The sequence below is a fragment of the Xiphophorus hellerii genome, chromosome 2 (assembly GCF_003331165.1).
Source record: "Xiphophorus hellerii strain 12219 chromosome 2, Xiphophorus_hellerii-4.1, whole genome shotgun sequence".
Lineage (NCBI taxonomy): Eukaryota > Metazoa > Chordata > Actinopteri > Cyprinodontiformes > Poeciliidae > Xiphophorus > Xiphophorus hellerii.
In genome coordinates, this window is record NC_045673.1 from 20,829,633 (window position 1) to 20,845,281 (window position 15,649).

At 38.6% G+C, this 15,649-nt stretch overlaps 1 protein-coding gene across 3 annotated transcripts; it reads left to right on the forward strand.

The window, feature by feature from the left end:
- Positions 1–390: 390 nt before the first annotated feature.
- Positions 391–14,844, forward strand: LOC116711938 (carbohydrate sulfotransferase 6-like). 3 transcript variants are annotated; one of them, XM_032551591.1, is made up of 4 exons: positions 391–2,752; positions 7,959–8,033; positions 13,500–14,326; positions 14,411–14,844. In XM_032551591.1, exons 3-4 carry the CDS (start codon positions 13,522–13,524, stop codon positions 14,719–14,721), a joined length of 1,116 nt encoding a protein of 371 aa, XP_032407482.1. In that variant the 5' UTR covers positions 391–2,752; positions 7,959–8,033; positions 13,500–13,521; the 3' UTR covers positions 14,722–14,844. The 3 variants fall into 3 exon arrangements, with proteins under 3 accessions (XP_032407482.1, XP_032407475.1, XP_032407464.1); XM_032551573.1 differs by having other exon boundaries at positions 394–2,752; positions 13,500–14,844; XM_032551584.1 differs by lacking the exon at positions 7,959–8,033 and having other exon boundaries at positions 393–2,752; positions 13,500–14,844.
- Positions 14,845–15,649: the final 805 nt, after the last annotated feature.

Below are 15,649 nucleotides of genomic sequence, written 5' to 3' on the forward strand. Positions count from 1 at the left end.
GACGACAGAGAAACAAGAAGTGATTCCGGTTAAAGTTTTGTTCCACATCTAAATTCAGAAATGGGCTCTGGGAATCAAATCTAATCCAACTGAGCCATGCTCCTTTTCAAGGTTTGAAACCAACAGTGAGATTTGCCTAACTACTGTTAGCAAAATTAGCTAAAAACAATAGCTGCATTTCCATTTCAAATGTGCGCCAACCTTTCTCAATATTTTGCTAATGTTGAAAAAACACAAAGTTAAAATCACACATGAATAAATGTGTTCACATTAGTCATTAAAAAACATACCACACCTTCATCCTCCAACCACTTCCTGTCATCATTTTCTTCGTGGTTTGCGCTAGAGGAAACATCCGGTTGTTGATCATGTGACTCATGTGATGCGAAAAGTGTTTCCACTGGAACGTTGGTAGGCTAAAACACCAACTTACCCTAGTGCCAAAACTTTTTATTGATAATTGAAAAGAGTTTTCTGTTAAGCAAATTTATTTTCGAAATGTCAAACTGCGCAATTTTATGGCCAATGGAAACGCAGCTAATGGTAGTAGTAGAAATGTGCTCACTGACTGATGCTATGCTATACTATCTGAAAGGCTGAACGAGAGACAAATTCTCAGACTTTTGCCAACAGTTTTTTTGTTGGGCCGCTGAGAGGCAGCCATGAATAGAAACCCACAAATTTCTCTCAATTCTTAATTCAATTGTTTGTGTTAATGTTTCTAAGATATTTGTGTTTAGCTTCCAAGTGAAATCTGTCGACTTTTAATTAAAAATGTAACAGAACAATCTTCTCAGGGCATCCTGAGGAGGTAGTGCAATTTAAATCAGGTGTGCTGGAATCAACACAGCTTATAACTTAAAAAATAACCAATTGCAGTGGAAATTCTTGAATAATGAAGGAAATAAGTGGATTCTCAACAACCATGCTGCTACTTCTGCTATCTACCGTTGGCATGACAGGGTGCCATTTGTTGTTTTTTCTTTTTGCATGTTGGCGTGACTTTTTCAAACTGATTCCAGACTAGCGCTTCAGAATAAAGCCACCGTCCCATCTCTATGCAGAGTGGCTTGCGTTTGGCAGCAGAGAGATGAAGGACAGGATATGAGCTTGCTGTGTACAGGAACCAGGTGCATCCTATTACTCTGTCCTAGGGCATAGGGGAAAGGGAATCATGTGATCAGGCTTACCTTCTTTGAGTTTATTTACAGAGATACTTTCAGATGCTAAATGTATTCCCTAAATTAAGTAATTGGAAAAATGTTACAGATGACAAGATAACAGTTCTCATCAACAGTGAATGTGAACGTCTTTGGCTGTTACCTACATGTAACTAGAAGCGTTTGGCCTTCTTTTTCTATTGAGTGGAGGTGAAACGTATTATTTGCTTTCCTGCCTGCTGGCAGTAACTGACCGTAAAAACAAATGAGAAAGAGAAATGATGATGTGAAGAAGCGGACACAAATACACTGCAACAATGAGCTCTGTTACATGTGGTTTTCAGATTTTTAATTGTTCATTATTGTGAAAATGCACATAGTGTTAAGCAATACTTCAGCAAATGGGCTTTAATTAGTTTGTTGTGGGTACTTGGAGTTGTCTTCCAATAAGGCTTCCTCTTAGCATTCCCTCTATAATAATGTGAATAGAAAATGATTAACTTTCAGCATTTCAGTAGATGGTTGTTTCAACTGCAACAACATAAAAGAAAATAATTTTAAGACACTAACATATTAAAGTCGTCAGGTAAGTTGTAAACACTTCTTCCATTTTCTTTCTCCACTGCTGCCAATTAAATCTCACCTCGGATCACTCAACCATGAAAAATGCAATATTGCATATTTCAGATTCAAGATCCAACTAAGAAAAAAACAAAATAACTAACAATCAAATACTTTACTATTATTTAATCATGTTTTTGTACATATGAGCACTCTAATTTCTATCCTATTTTATTATTCTTTTTTTTCATTCTCTACAGGCTGTTTTGCCTGTTTCTGCTGTGGGATCAATATAGTCTTGTGCTTCAAAGCAACACTAAACTTTCCAGGATCCAGCACTCTGTGAATAGCCGGTTTCTTTTGAAATTACCCTCCGTCCTTGTGCTGAAAGGAACTAGTTTGCATTTTCAATATGCAGTATAAAATTGACACTTGTCAATGTCCATTTTATTTGTAAAACACTTTAAAACAACAGGTTGTACAGCACTTGTAATCATTGGACAACTTCCCGTTGTTCTTGGCACATTTGGACCTTGAACACTTTTTAAGAAGAGACAAATATTATTTTTTCTAACCTAAAATTAAAAATGGCAGCAGGGCATTTGGTGTGTCTCAGCCCAGGTTAAGAGGCTCTTTAGCAAACGCTGCAGCTGGGTTTTAAGGTTGCTTAGCAACGTCGAGCCCACTAGACGTTAGCTTTCAGCGCTGTTGGAGGTTGTCGGCTTCCTTACCCGCGTGTTGTACCCCGGGTTGGGGACAGTTATCCCTGCCTCAGGGACCCGCCTGTTTCTCCCACCCACCAGCCTCCGCCCAGCCCACTGCCCATCCAGTTCAGCACGGCAGAGCAACCGGACACGTCTCAGAAAGCTCCGCTCTTTACCCCAGAGGGCCGCGGGAGGCATTTGTCCGTACATCTGGTGGTCTGCTGCGGCGGAGAGCGGCAGGGAGCACCGCGGGGTTTGGGGACGCGGTGGCCCGAGCGACGACTCCCCGCTGGAAGACAGCGAGACGACGGGAAAATAGTTTTAAAGGTAGGATTTGTTTTTCTTCTCATTCTGTTCTACATGAGTTTGAATAAATCAACTTTGGCCACTTTCTTCCTGTCCTCACTCCGTCCCTTGAGTTGGTTCATTGCAGACGAGGAAACAAACTTAATTGTATAAGTTATTAAACTTTAACAGAAAAAAACTTACACATGTATATTTTTTTGTTAAGTTTAACCTAATAGATAAGTCCAGGGTGCTTTATAAGCTGAAAATTGCACACAACTGGGCTCGAGTGTGTCGGACTAGTGAGGGGATACAGAGACATTTGTGACCCAGATTGTGTTGCCTTATCGGGATGTTAAGTTATGGATAGCTCCGAGTTTCCTTTAGCGAAATCAGTTTTAGTTATTATCGCAGACAAACTTAGCGAAATCAGTTTTAGTTATTATCACAGACAAACTCACAGCCCTGCTTCAAACACCGGCAATGATTCATTCAGCTCAGCCCAATAATTCCTGAATCAAACTTGAAACAAACCACATTATGTGAAACCACCATATATTATATGTGACAAAAAATACATTTTATTAGTTGAAGAACTGTCACAGTTTCTCTCCTAGTTCAATGTAGAGACTGTAGTGTGTCTTTTATAGCTTGTAGAATAGATATTGTAATGTCCTGCTTTCTGGTTCTTGTAAAATAAGCTTAGCTCCACTTCAGAGCTCGGCCCCAAAAATGCAGAAGTGGCCCAGAAAGCGAGCTCACATCACACTGTTTTTAAACATTGAATTGATTTAAGGTGCTTTTTACTGCTATCTAAAACTCTAAATAATCTCAGCAGGTATTGTGGAAAAGTCTGCTTTTGGTGTGAGAATTAGAACATACATGGAGGAGTTGTTTTCTTATTGGGGCCCTCAGCTGTGGAAAAGGAAGTTTGGATGTTTTTAAAAGCAAACTAAAAACGCATGTCCATACAGCTCAATTGAAGTCAAAGCTATTTCTTATCTCTTACAGTTTATTATTCTATTTCATGTTTGATCTAAGGAATGGTTCTTATACAGTTCTATGCAGACTTTCTTTTCTGCCACACTTACCGTTATGCATGACTAAACAAAGACTATAATTTTGGACCCATCTGCCTGGCGTATCTGTATGCATGTGTTTGTTGTGTCCCCTGCAGGCTTTGCCAATGAAGATTATTACTACTTTCTTTAAAGAATGGCTTTTTATCCGGTAATGGTACTTTTATTTATAATGCTCATTTTCAGCAACAAGGCAATACAAAGGGCTTTACATGAATTAAAAGGAAATGCAAACAAAATAACAAACCAAAAGAAAGAGCAAAAGAAGAAAAATTATCTACTGTTGATCTAAAGAAAGTAAACTAGGTGTTCCTGTTCAGGGTTACTAAGTATCTTCTGGGTTAGAAGAACTGGAGTCTAAAAAGTAGTGTAATAATGTTGATCCAAAGTATATGAACTAGATAAACTAGATACTCATATTCAGGGTTGCTAGATAAATATAAGTATCCTCTGGTCTATTTCCTTTTCTGGGTTGGAAGAGTAGGAGTCTAAAATGTATTTGCTAAGGTAGTTTTTCTGGATTCTAAGTTTGTTCTAATCCCTGTTCTGGGTTGCTAAATAAGTGTAAATAAGTAAGTATCCTCTGGACGTCTGGGTTGCTAGATAAGTGTAAGTAAGTATTTTCTGGACTTCCTATGTATGCTCTAAATTTGTAAAAGTAATGAGTACTCCAGAGTTTCTAAGTAATAATAAAAACTAAATGTTCCTGTTCTGGAAGAATAATTCTGGTTGCAGTAATAGGAGTTTCTCTGCATAATAATCCAAAAATTAATCTAAGACGCATAATATTGGTCTAAATAGAGAGCACTGTACAGTTTCTAAAATAATAAGCTAAAGAGTGACTAATCTAATTCCTTTTCTGGGTTAAAAGTGAGTACTACACAGTTTCTAAATAATAATAAAGGGGAATGAAATAAAAAGAGGAAAGGACACATTAGGGCACACAGCAACATTCAGACAAAACAAAGGGCAAAGCAAAGACATGAGTGAAGGCGGTGACATCACAGGGCCATGAAACCACGTTGCTCAGCCTCCCGGCATGAGTCTGATATGATGTTGTTATCAAGGCTTGATGTCCTTGGGAGCGCTCAGCTCCACAGCTGCATGGATAACAGAAGCGGGTGAGGTGGGAAGGAGCATTATGTTCAAGGAGATTGGAAATATGCAGCCCTTCCAAGGCAACACTGGAAAAGCCAATTCAGATACAGAATGTCTAGATTATAAATTTCAATCTCACTCTCATAAAGTCTCACTGATCCATCTCAGTTCCCAATCAGGACTGAGATTGTGTCCAGTCTTCTCGTAGAGAAAATTTGATCAATTGCATTGGGTTGACCAGATCCATAATTTGTAGATTTGGAGGATGTGCATAGAAAGGTTCCAAAAATAGAGAAAAAGACAGGACAAAAACAGAACAAGCAGGGCAGGGAGGGAGCAGAGGAAAAAAGCGTCCGCCTTCACCAAGCGCAAGAGGGAAAAACATTCTTCTATAACAGTTAAATTTCTGCAAGCAACAGATGCCCTTACCTAAGTTGTTGACCTGGATCAATCAGAGGACAGACAAATATAAACTTTTTGAGATGAGTGAAGAGTTCTTGGGGGTCTTCCTGCTGGCGTGGGAGCCTAAAGCAGCGTTTAAGTTTGCTTGTGCCATGGTTTGTCTTTATTGAGGAGTATATTGATGTTGTCAGACTGAAATCTTTAATTATTAAGATAACATAAATAATGTCGTCTCAAACTGGCAACAGGTCAAACCATTTTTGATGCTCTGTGAAGGTTTGGATGGCTATTGTAGCTAAAAAAAAAAAAAAACAGTTAAACCCCAAATTATTATCTATTATCAAAATGATTTAAATTCAATCAAGAAATTTGATTCTATGGAAATGCAACAGGCAACTAACTCTCAAACAACAGGAAGAAAATGTAAAAATTTCAATTGGTTATTTACAATATCAATTTTCTGGTTATTTACATTTGAACAAAATAAGGTTAGCATTGAAAATTACTTCCACACAGATTAATGGAAAAATTGTTACTAGTATTACAGCAATGAAATGCTTCTGAAATTCCTGAAAAGCTTCCTGCATGTTCCTGCTGGCACTTTAATGGTTTTTCTTTGGTGATTTGCTCCAGGTCTTTGGGGCTGTTGGCCTCGTTTTCTCCACCCTAATTTCTGCTCCCTCCTGTCTTATCAACTTCAGGTCAGCACTCTGGCCGAGTCACTCCCAACGGTTAAAATGCAAGATATTTCACACTCATTGTTAGGAAAAATTTTTATATTTTGGCTTTTTCTTTCCAATAAACGAATCAAAGAGAATAAGTCAAAGTTAATGTTCAAGTAAAATACTAAAACCCACTTTGTTATAAGTAAAGTCAAGGTACAGTAAAAGTGAAGCTCTTTGGTTTTATTTTATTTTATTTTGTTTTTAGATGTGCAGAGTAACTACGTTTTTTTGTTGTTGTTGAAAGTTGGCCATTTGTTGATGACATCGTTCTTGTCTGCAAGCTTATTTATGAATAAACTACACCTGCTACGTAGGATGGCCCAGGACTCTTGGAATACAGACTTTGTTCTGTTTGTTGTTGCAGAATATTTCTGCTCTAAGTTAGGGTGTTGTTGATATTTTAAGCTCAGGGCTAATTTAGCTGGTGAAGTATAATCTGCAACAATCTGACAGAGATGGAAAGTTCAACTCAACAATAAATAGACTGAAGCTCGGGGCGTGCTGTGGTGGCGCAGGGGGTTAGCACGCCCCACGTTTGGAGGCCTTAGTCCTCGGCGCCGACGTCGCGGGTTCGACTCCCGGTCCCGACGACCTTTGCCGCATGTCTTCCCCCTCTCCTCACCCTCCTTCCCGTCTGCCTACTGTCTAAAAAAATACGAGCCACTAGTGCCGCAAAAACTCTTCGGAGAAAAAAATTGAAAAAATAAAAAAAAAATAGACTGAAGCTCTAAGATGAAAAATGACGTGACTGTAGCTGAAAACATTAGGAGAAGAATATATTTTTGAGGAATTGTTGGTGTCTCGGTTTGACTTACAGACATAACTGAATGAAAGATGTCATGCTTAGTTTTTATGTTCTGGTAAGTAAAAAAAAAAGCCTAAAATGCACCAAGATATCTGCTTTTAAAAACAACTCAATGTCGATCTTTTACTTCTACTACAGCTCTGTTCAGATCTATGTTAAGATGATCTTTGAGTTAAAAAACAATCTCCTTTGCACCCATGGCTTCTTCACAACCGCTGTCATAATTTAAAAAATGCTTTTAATTATGCTTGTAAATCTTTTTGATAAGTTTCCAACACTGACTATTTTTGGTTTTTAAATAAGCAGTTAAATACACAAAGAGCTGTAATAAATCAGCTCAAACATCCAGCAGGGCACATGATTTCAGGTCATTAAAAACTCAGTGAGGCAGAACCCAGCTGACCTAACATCTCATTTAAGCACCACAGGGGTAGAGCTTCAAGCAAAGTGAAACACTGGACAGGGTTTGCAACAGCATCAGTCCACGTTGTAGCAGGAACTGGTAGAGAATCCTTCTGAATGTCTTTTAAAGTTTTATTTTTTTTAGACACCAGTATAACCAGTTGTTGTCTTTATTACACTGACGGTTTGGCACTTAAAGAAGTCAATTCAATTTATAAAACCAGATTCAAAGTCAGTTGCATTCATTCCAATTGATCCAACTGATCAAACATTGCAGTCAAATTTTATTCAAATTAGTTCAAATGTTTAAAAAAGAAAAACAACGTTCCAATGTTCTATTAGTGTGCCAAGTAACTTTAGTAGGTGAAAATGTACTTGTTTTGAATAAATGCTCAATTTGTTGACTAATAGGAAGTGTCAAATTGTATTTTCATCTGATTCAATTCATCAGGAGTTCAGCATTGTTAGAAAAATCAACATTTGATTATAGTTTATGCAACTTTACTTCCTCTCTTTTGGCTCCAATCATTGCACACAGAATTTGACTGTGGTTTCACCCGCTTAAGGTATATATATATATATATAAACAACTAAATAAACAATTTGTAAATATGTATACCCAATATTTGTATAATTTCCTTTAGAAACACAGGTTAAAATGGTGCAAATAAGTGTATTGCTTCACAGCTGAATAGCGGATTATACTGACTGTAAGGTGTTGATTGTGTTCACCACAGAGACAGCCTGGAGAACGAAACTTTTTCTGTGGCGTCTTATTCCTGCAAGACGTGCTCCACAGCGCCAACCCAGAGGTAAAAGTAAAACATTACATGTGCAGGACGTGTGGGGTGTGCAGACATGTTAGTGTTGTGTAACAGTAGAGAGGGATCTACAGTATATGTAAAGAAATAAATGGTTCTCCTTTTCTGCTGCCTCCTAGTGTTAGCAGAATGTATCTCTCTCCATGGCCCACCTTCTTCTCTGTTTATAGTTTTATATAATTTCCTGCCTTATCACAGAAACAGTGTACTGTTGAGATTATAATTTCGTTACAAATAGACATTTAAGATGGCAAAAACAAACAAAACTGGTCAGGTTTTGTCTGCATAGCAGAGGAAATTAATCATGGTCAGCACTGAAACGGTTCATATCTTAAAGTGGGGGTATTATTTAAAGTCGACTTTTTTGAGATTTAAGTCATGTTTATTGTTATTCCCTCAACAAAAACATACTTGAAGTGTTGCTTTGATTTTTTTATGCATGTTTGAGGAATTGTTGGATCTGCCTTGGCAGCCATCCAGGATGCAAACACACTTGGTCTCACAAAGCATAGCCCATTGATATATAATAATATATATGTAATAATATATATCAACTGCAGTCGTTAGCAAACACTTTGAGGGAATGTGAGTCTGCTGAGCTTAGCATACAAACTACTTCTGAGGCCAAAGCTCCTAACAACGTTTGTAAACGGCTTGATGGAAAGACATTGTTGTGACGGCGTGCTGAAAGCGGAGTGTTGGAAAGAAGAGGTCCTTCTTAAAAAGACAGAGACCAATTTTAAGGCAGTAAATTGCAAAGTAAAATTTCTTTTAAATTATGTTTGATATGTATAGCATGTTTATAACAACATGGTTGCTTGATTGTGCTATAAAATGGCACTATGTGTCTGGAAAATGCATAATGTCACACCTACCAAATATAATCAGTAGGTGGCAGCGTTGTGTGATCACCTGGGCTTGAAATTTACCAAACTGAATGAAATTATTTTGCATTCTTTGAGAATTAATCGTTGCCTTTTACATTAACTAAAGGAGTTCACCATAGAAATGTTTTTGGTAGGTTTTCAAACTATAAATTATTTGAGGACAGCCAAGATTTTGCCTTCTTTGTGAATGAAATCGGCTTTCAGATGGTTAAACACTGTAACGCAGTTTTACTATGAGATCCATTCAGCCGAGGCAAGGAATGAGTACGTGTTAAAACATGTGCATGAAGAGCAGTGACACTTGGAAATAAGCCAATGTAGATAAGAATCATTGTGTCGCAAACCATGTCAGAAGTATCACATGGTTTTGTTCTTGGGTACACTGTGAACTTTACAGTCATGCGTTTGTCTGGGAATGAGTCATTCCAGTTTATCGTAACTCCTTTTACAAATTTAGACACGCACTGTTCTTCTGGTGTCAGTCAAGTTTTCTGAAAAAGCACTGGATTGATTAAGAGACTACTGTGAAAATCTTCCAGTTATCTAATACGATTTAACGATGGTCTGTGAAAATTAGAATTTAATACGTTTTATTTCTTGCTTTTTGAATTTATAAAGCTTAAAAACAACAAGCCAATTGTTTCAAGAACGATCAAATGTTTCATGAATGTCTTTTTATGAATCCCTCACCAAACACCTTTTGTGTTTTTGGGCAGTGTTCAAACTCCTGCAGTTTTGGTGGTTCAGTTGCTTAAATTACTCTTCTAATTGTATTTTGGAGCAGTGTGGGATATGAATTGCTTCATACTATTTAAAAGTAGGTTGTTTAACCCTGGGGCCTGTATTGAGTTACATGAAGGGGTGTATCTGTTAGCCTTGTTACATAGATGAGATGAGCAACATGTCATAAACAACACTGAGGAACAAGCAAGAGCAATTGATATTTTGGTAAATCGGTGCCAAACAAGTAAAATGTAACAAGCTCAGCTTTTTGTATTTTTGTAATGGTAACATATTTAATCTTCTGCAGATATAAGGTTGTAGGGACAAGTTTTGTTGCAGCGGTGTTTTCCTCACCTGAAACAAACATGTTAAGACAATTATCTGATCAGGATGAACTCCAAATACCTTATCTAACAGCTAGAGATTAGACTGAGTTACTGAATCGTAATTTAGTTCAGATAAACTAAATCTGAACAACTCAGAGACGGATAATAGATTAACTTTTCTGTAAAAGTTATTCTATTAACAGAAAGATAGATCATCCTTAGACATTTACAGTAAGATTTCGAAACCTGTTTTAGGCACAATTTGTGCACATTCCTTCCTCGTGGGAACGATTGTCTAGTGATGTATTGCAGCACAATGGGGAATTTCCAAAACCTTTATAACAACACAAACAAACTGTTAACAATCTTGCTGTCAGCATAAGGTATCCTCTAATGTTGTAGTACACCACTGCTCTATATTACAGATTTTACAGAAATACTATGATTAAGATTTTTCTCAACTTTGAACTGTAAAGATGTTTGAAGTTTATAAATGACATTCTAAGTACATTATTAAAATGACATGTAAGACAAGGTGGGTTGTGGTGACAGGGTGAGTTTGTGTGGAACACATTGAATTCGGTAAAAGTTATTTTTAGGAGATAGACAGAAAAATCCTGTCTGTGTGCACGTCATCCTTAATGACTCACCTGTAAGGAACTTACTTTCTTTTTTAACTGCTTGTGATTAAAGTTGCTGACTCACTGTATCATACTCACTGTTTAATAAGCCGATTGTAAATAAACTGTTCATCATGTTGTGCAAAAACAACCGCGAATGAAGAAAGAGCAGCATGCAGCCTACCGAGTGCTTTTATTCTGAAAGGGTGAAACTCATAATTGATTTCTGAGATTGTTCTATATCTATGACACTGTGACAGGGTTGCATGGTAAACAATTTACGATTGATACAACTAAATGTTGCTAATGAGGGTCATTCTACACTAAAATAACTAAAAAGGTATGCAAACAGATCACTAATATGGCATGTCGATTATTTCATTTTTGTGATGTAGTGTAGTCAAATGGTCAATCAGGTGAACAAAAAAATCAGCATCAGGCAAAGAACGAGCATTTCTAGAATCAGATTCTCACCATCAGAAGGCTCAAATAATGTCAGGACAGATTTGTTTCAGGCACTTAGGAGGGCATCTAAGCATAGTCATTCAAAACAGTGAATTACGTGCCTCAAATATTACACAAGATTACATTCAAAGAGTGAAACGGTTTCCTTTTAGGTTTGCTCAATGCAACTTGTCATATTTTGCAAATGTCCAGCGTTTGGGGATTTGTTTTTACAACATTTTGGGGAATGATACAACATGTGGATATGTCTTCATACAACTGTTGGTTCTAGTGTCACACTCCTGAACGCCCCATATTGTAGCATTTAACGTGTCAGGTTTCGTGCAATACTGTTTAAGAAACTACAAATTGCAAGTGCAAACATGTGGTGCTTCAAAGTTTTGGAAAAGTTTCCTCAGATTTGACCAAAGTCTGTAAAGTTTGAGGAAACACAAGATTAAGACAAGATTTTCTCCATGACTTCAGAAAAGGGATGCAGTTTTTTGGTAAATAAGTGTCCATAAATCAGTAAATTTGAAGTGCTTTATTACTGGAAGGAAGAAAACATATTTCTTCCTTCTTCCTTTTTCCTTAAATTACATTACAAACACATAAATACTTTCAAATATTTAATGTGAAATTCATTCAAATGAAGCAATGCAACCAAGTTGGAAGCTAAAACTCGGAGATAAAATCTACCAGGGGAATGAATGATTATTACCTAACCTGTACAGATGACATTCAAATACATTAGACATAAATTAGACACTCCATGTACTGTAGTGCATAAATGGAGTGGAGGACATTATTTTGTAACGTTTGCAGAACTGAATCTCCTTGTTCAGTCGCTGCAACACACCCCACTCTACATGTTGTAATTAGCAACGTAGCTAGGGTCATGTTTCCTGCTGAAATTATGGTTTTCTTTTTTTTTCCCCCTAGCCTAGGTTGTTGTTAAGGTGGAGGCATAGTGGGGCTACGTGGTTCATGTGACAGATCCAACTTAATAAAAACCAATCCATGCCCTTCATGCCACTCTCTCGGGTAGTTTCTGCCTGGCTGAAACTATATTTGAGGATAGCTCTACATTTATTTTTTTTCTTGACTGCATGATATGTTTGTTTCAATGCAAAGTCAAGTGGTAGTCTCCAGGCAGCTGTTTGTTCCAACCACGATTTAATTTAACTCAGTCTTGGTGGTTTGCGTTAATTCGCTTCTGGTGGCTTGAGATGGTATCAAATTCTGGATTATCCCAGTTCACCCCTGCTTGGAAATCAAATTTGGCTTTTCCACTGTTGTCACATATGGCTCAGGGGTTTTTGTTGAGGCTGTATAGCATCATGCTTGGTCAGGTTTTGGTCAGGACTCTGGCAGCACTGTTTTGGAAGAGTTTAAAAGAATGAAAAATAACAGCTTAAATCTGACTTAGTTCACATCAATGTCATTAATAAATCTGTTTTTCAGCCTGAAGAAAAATGTTCATGTTCTAAACTCAGCAGGTGTTTCAAGACTTGTCCTACTAGTTATGCCAAACCATTCTTTTGGGTGCATGCCACATAAAAAATTTTTTTTCTGATGCGTAAAGTCGAAAGATTTTTCCACAATCCTCTTCCTCTTCAGCTAGAGAGTTGATTGCATAACTAAAACAAACCCAAACATTTATGTTCAACAAGGGAATGTTAGTTGCTGAAGTTAGATGATGTTTCAAATTTTCTCTGGTGTTTTGCTGTCTTGGCCAGCCAGTGGCTTGTCAAGCATCACGGAGCCGAAGTATTTCAGCTTCTCAACCTGCTTTTTCTTTCAAATCTTTTTGATAAGCATTTTGAACAATTTGGAAAAACCCACTAATAGGTGAATCCACAAATACTGAAACACGAATAGGCACTGTTTAATGATAAACTAACAGACAACATTTGCAAACCTAATGTAATGTAGCTGTAAACTTTTTTGATAATGGGTTTTATTTTGTAGAGCCATGCAGTTATTTATTATGAAAAAGACTGACACTCTTGACCTTCACTTCTATCAGTAAGTATTATAAAAGAATAATGTGACACTTTTTGAGGTTCATATTGGCCACATCTGCCTTTTTAGAGTGTGAATGGGTGAATGTGGTAATATTGTACAACGCTTTGAGTGGTCAGAGAGATGCAAAATAGGAATTCAGTCCATTGAACATGGTTACAAGCAAGCAGAGACCACTAGTTTTGTCAAGGTGGTTTGTTAATTAAATGTCCTGAGGTGTCTTGTGTTCCTCATGGAACCCGTCTGACATGTCAGTGTTTTGGGTGTGACGATTAAGGGTTCAATAGAGACTCTGAATCCGTAGGGTGTAATGGACTTTGTCTTGTCAGACATAAACCCGAGAAAGGAGGTAGAACATATATGAATAAAAATGTTGGATTTTTGGACCTGCTGTCGTAAAAACCTGTCTTCCTCTCTCCTTGTCTGTTTCAGAAGCTTAAAGTGACCTGCAGTCATGAGTCCCCGCTGCAGAGTGAACTTCAACACTATGATTTTTCTGGTTGTCCTGCAGGGGGCAGCAGTTGTGCTCTTCTGCAACTGGTACTACCAGCTAAGCCCCTGCGACTCCCCTCCCCGAAAAGGCAAAGTTCACGTTTTGCTGCTGTCGTCGTGGCGATCAGGTTCATCCTTCCTGGGTCAGGTTTTCAGTCAGCACCCGTCTGTTTTCTACCTCATGGAGCCCGGGTGGCACGTTTGGACCAAAATAGAGAAACCTGGTGCACGAGTTCTCCGAATGGCTGTGAGGGATCTAATGCGGAGCTTGTACCAGTGTGACTTCTCAGTGATGGATTCGTACATGCCTGAGAACTACAATATGTCCACCTTGTTTATGTTTCACCACAGTCGGGCACTGTGCTCACCTCCTGCATGCTCCCTCACACGGCGCAGTGACATGAGCAATGAGACTCTTTGCCAAAAGAAATGTGATTCTCAAGGTTTGGAGAAGGTGGAGAAGGCCTGCCACACTTACAGCCATGTGGTTTTAAAAGAAACTCGTTTTTTTGAGCTGGAGTCCCTTTATCCCCTTTTTCGAGACCCAAACCTGGACCTCCGCATCGTTCACCTCGTTCGAGACCCGCGGGCCGTGATACGGTCGAGAGAGGAATCAGCCAAATCTTTTGACGTGGACAGCGCCATCGTCTTGGAGCAAAGAAACGTACCAGCAGCCAGTGTCCAGTACGAAGTGATGCAGGAGATCTGCAGGAGCCACGTACGCATCAATGAAAGAGCAATCCTGAAGCCACCTCCGTTTCTGAAAGGTCGCTACAAAATGATTCGGTATGAAGACGTGGCACGCAACCCGCTGAAAGAGATTAATGATATTTATGACTTTGTCGGTTTAGAGATGACCAATCAGATGGAGGAATGGATCTACAAGGTGACCCACGGAAAAGGGAAAGGCAGCAAGAAAGAGGCTTTCCAGATCACCTCTAGGAATGCCAATGAGGTGTCGCAGGCGTGGCGCACCTTGCTGCAACACAGCAAGGTCAAACGCATTCAGGATCTGTGCAAAGGGGCCATGTCGCTGCTCGGCTACCGGACAGTTGACAGCGAAAAAGAGCAGAAGAGACTCGACATAGATCTGCTGGTTCCACGTGAACCTTATGAGTTCAGCTGGATTTCAGCTAAATCTCAGCGCACAGGGAGCAGCTAGAGCATCACGCCTCCTGTTTCAGGTCCTCTCAGACGCAACAAGCTTGAATGGTCTCCCTGTCGCTGGTAAAGCATGGCTTTGTGAGATACAGACACCTCAGACTGCCTGTCTTCAAGATTTGAAGAAAAATTACAGCTATTTTGTGTGACAGTATAGCATGTGAAAGTGGAATAAAAGACTCAGCAGAGGGGTCAGTAGAATTTACTGACATGTAGCCTTGTTCCTAACATCCTCTATGATAGATGGTTAGCTATGCAGGGTTTACACTCCATTGCATTTCACAGGACTTCCTTAAGGGTCACAATTGAGCTTGAAGACAAACTAATGGCACTTGTTTTCAGTGCTTTCCACTTTTTTCCCACTAACCTTTGTATTTGTACATTATTTAAATGATGATGCAGACCTTAGCAAAATGGTCTCCATACACCCTTACTAATTAGCATACAGAGTTTATCTTAATATTCTTGGGCCCAGCGATTCCTGGAGTCTCTCTACTGCTTTGGAGGAGAAACTTAACAGGATTTATGGAAACTTGATTCTCACAATAACCAGGGGTTTCACCGGATAAATCTGATTTACCTAAATTTGTATACATTGGAATGGTATGCGCTCATCCAGTCTCACATGTAATTTAGTGTAAATCAGTGCGTTCTTTGACCAGTGTTGAGCAGGAACACATAGGCCTGTCACGATAACAAATTTTGCTGAGCGATTAATTGTCTCAAAAATTATTGCGATAAACGATGATATTGTTTGAAGACCTTTTTACACTGATTTAATGGAAATTACGTAATAATGCATGCGATTTCCTGCCAAAGATAGATACACGAAGAATATAGAAATGACAAGGCGAGGAGTTGGAGCGAAATTGCTACCGCAGTTGATAAACCCGGTAACTTTTCAGCTGTTCTTCGTTAACGTGACGTAA

Excerpts from the sequence above, each read along its gene's own strand:
- LOC116711938 (XM_032551584.1), top strand. The coding sequence starts at position 13,522 with ATGAGTCCCCGCTGCAGAGTGAACTTCAACACTATGATTTTTCTGGTT.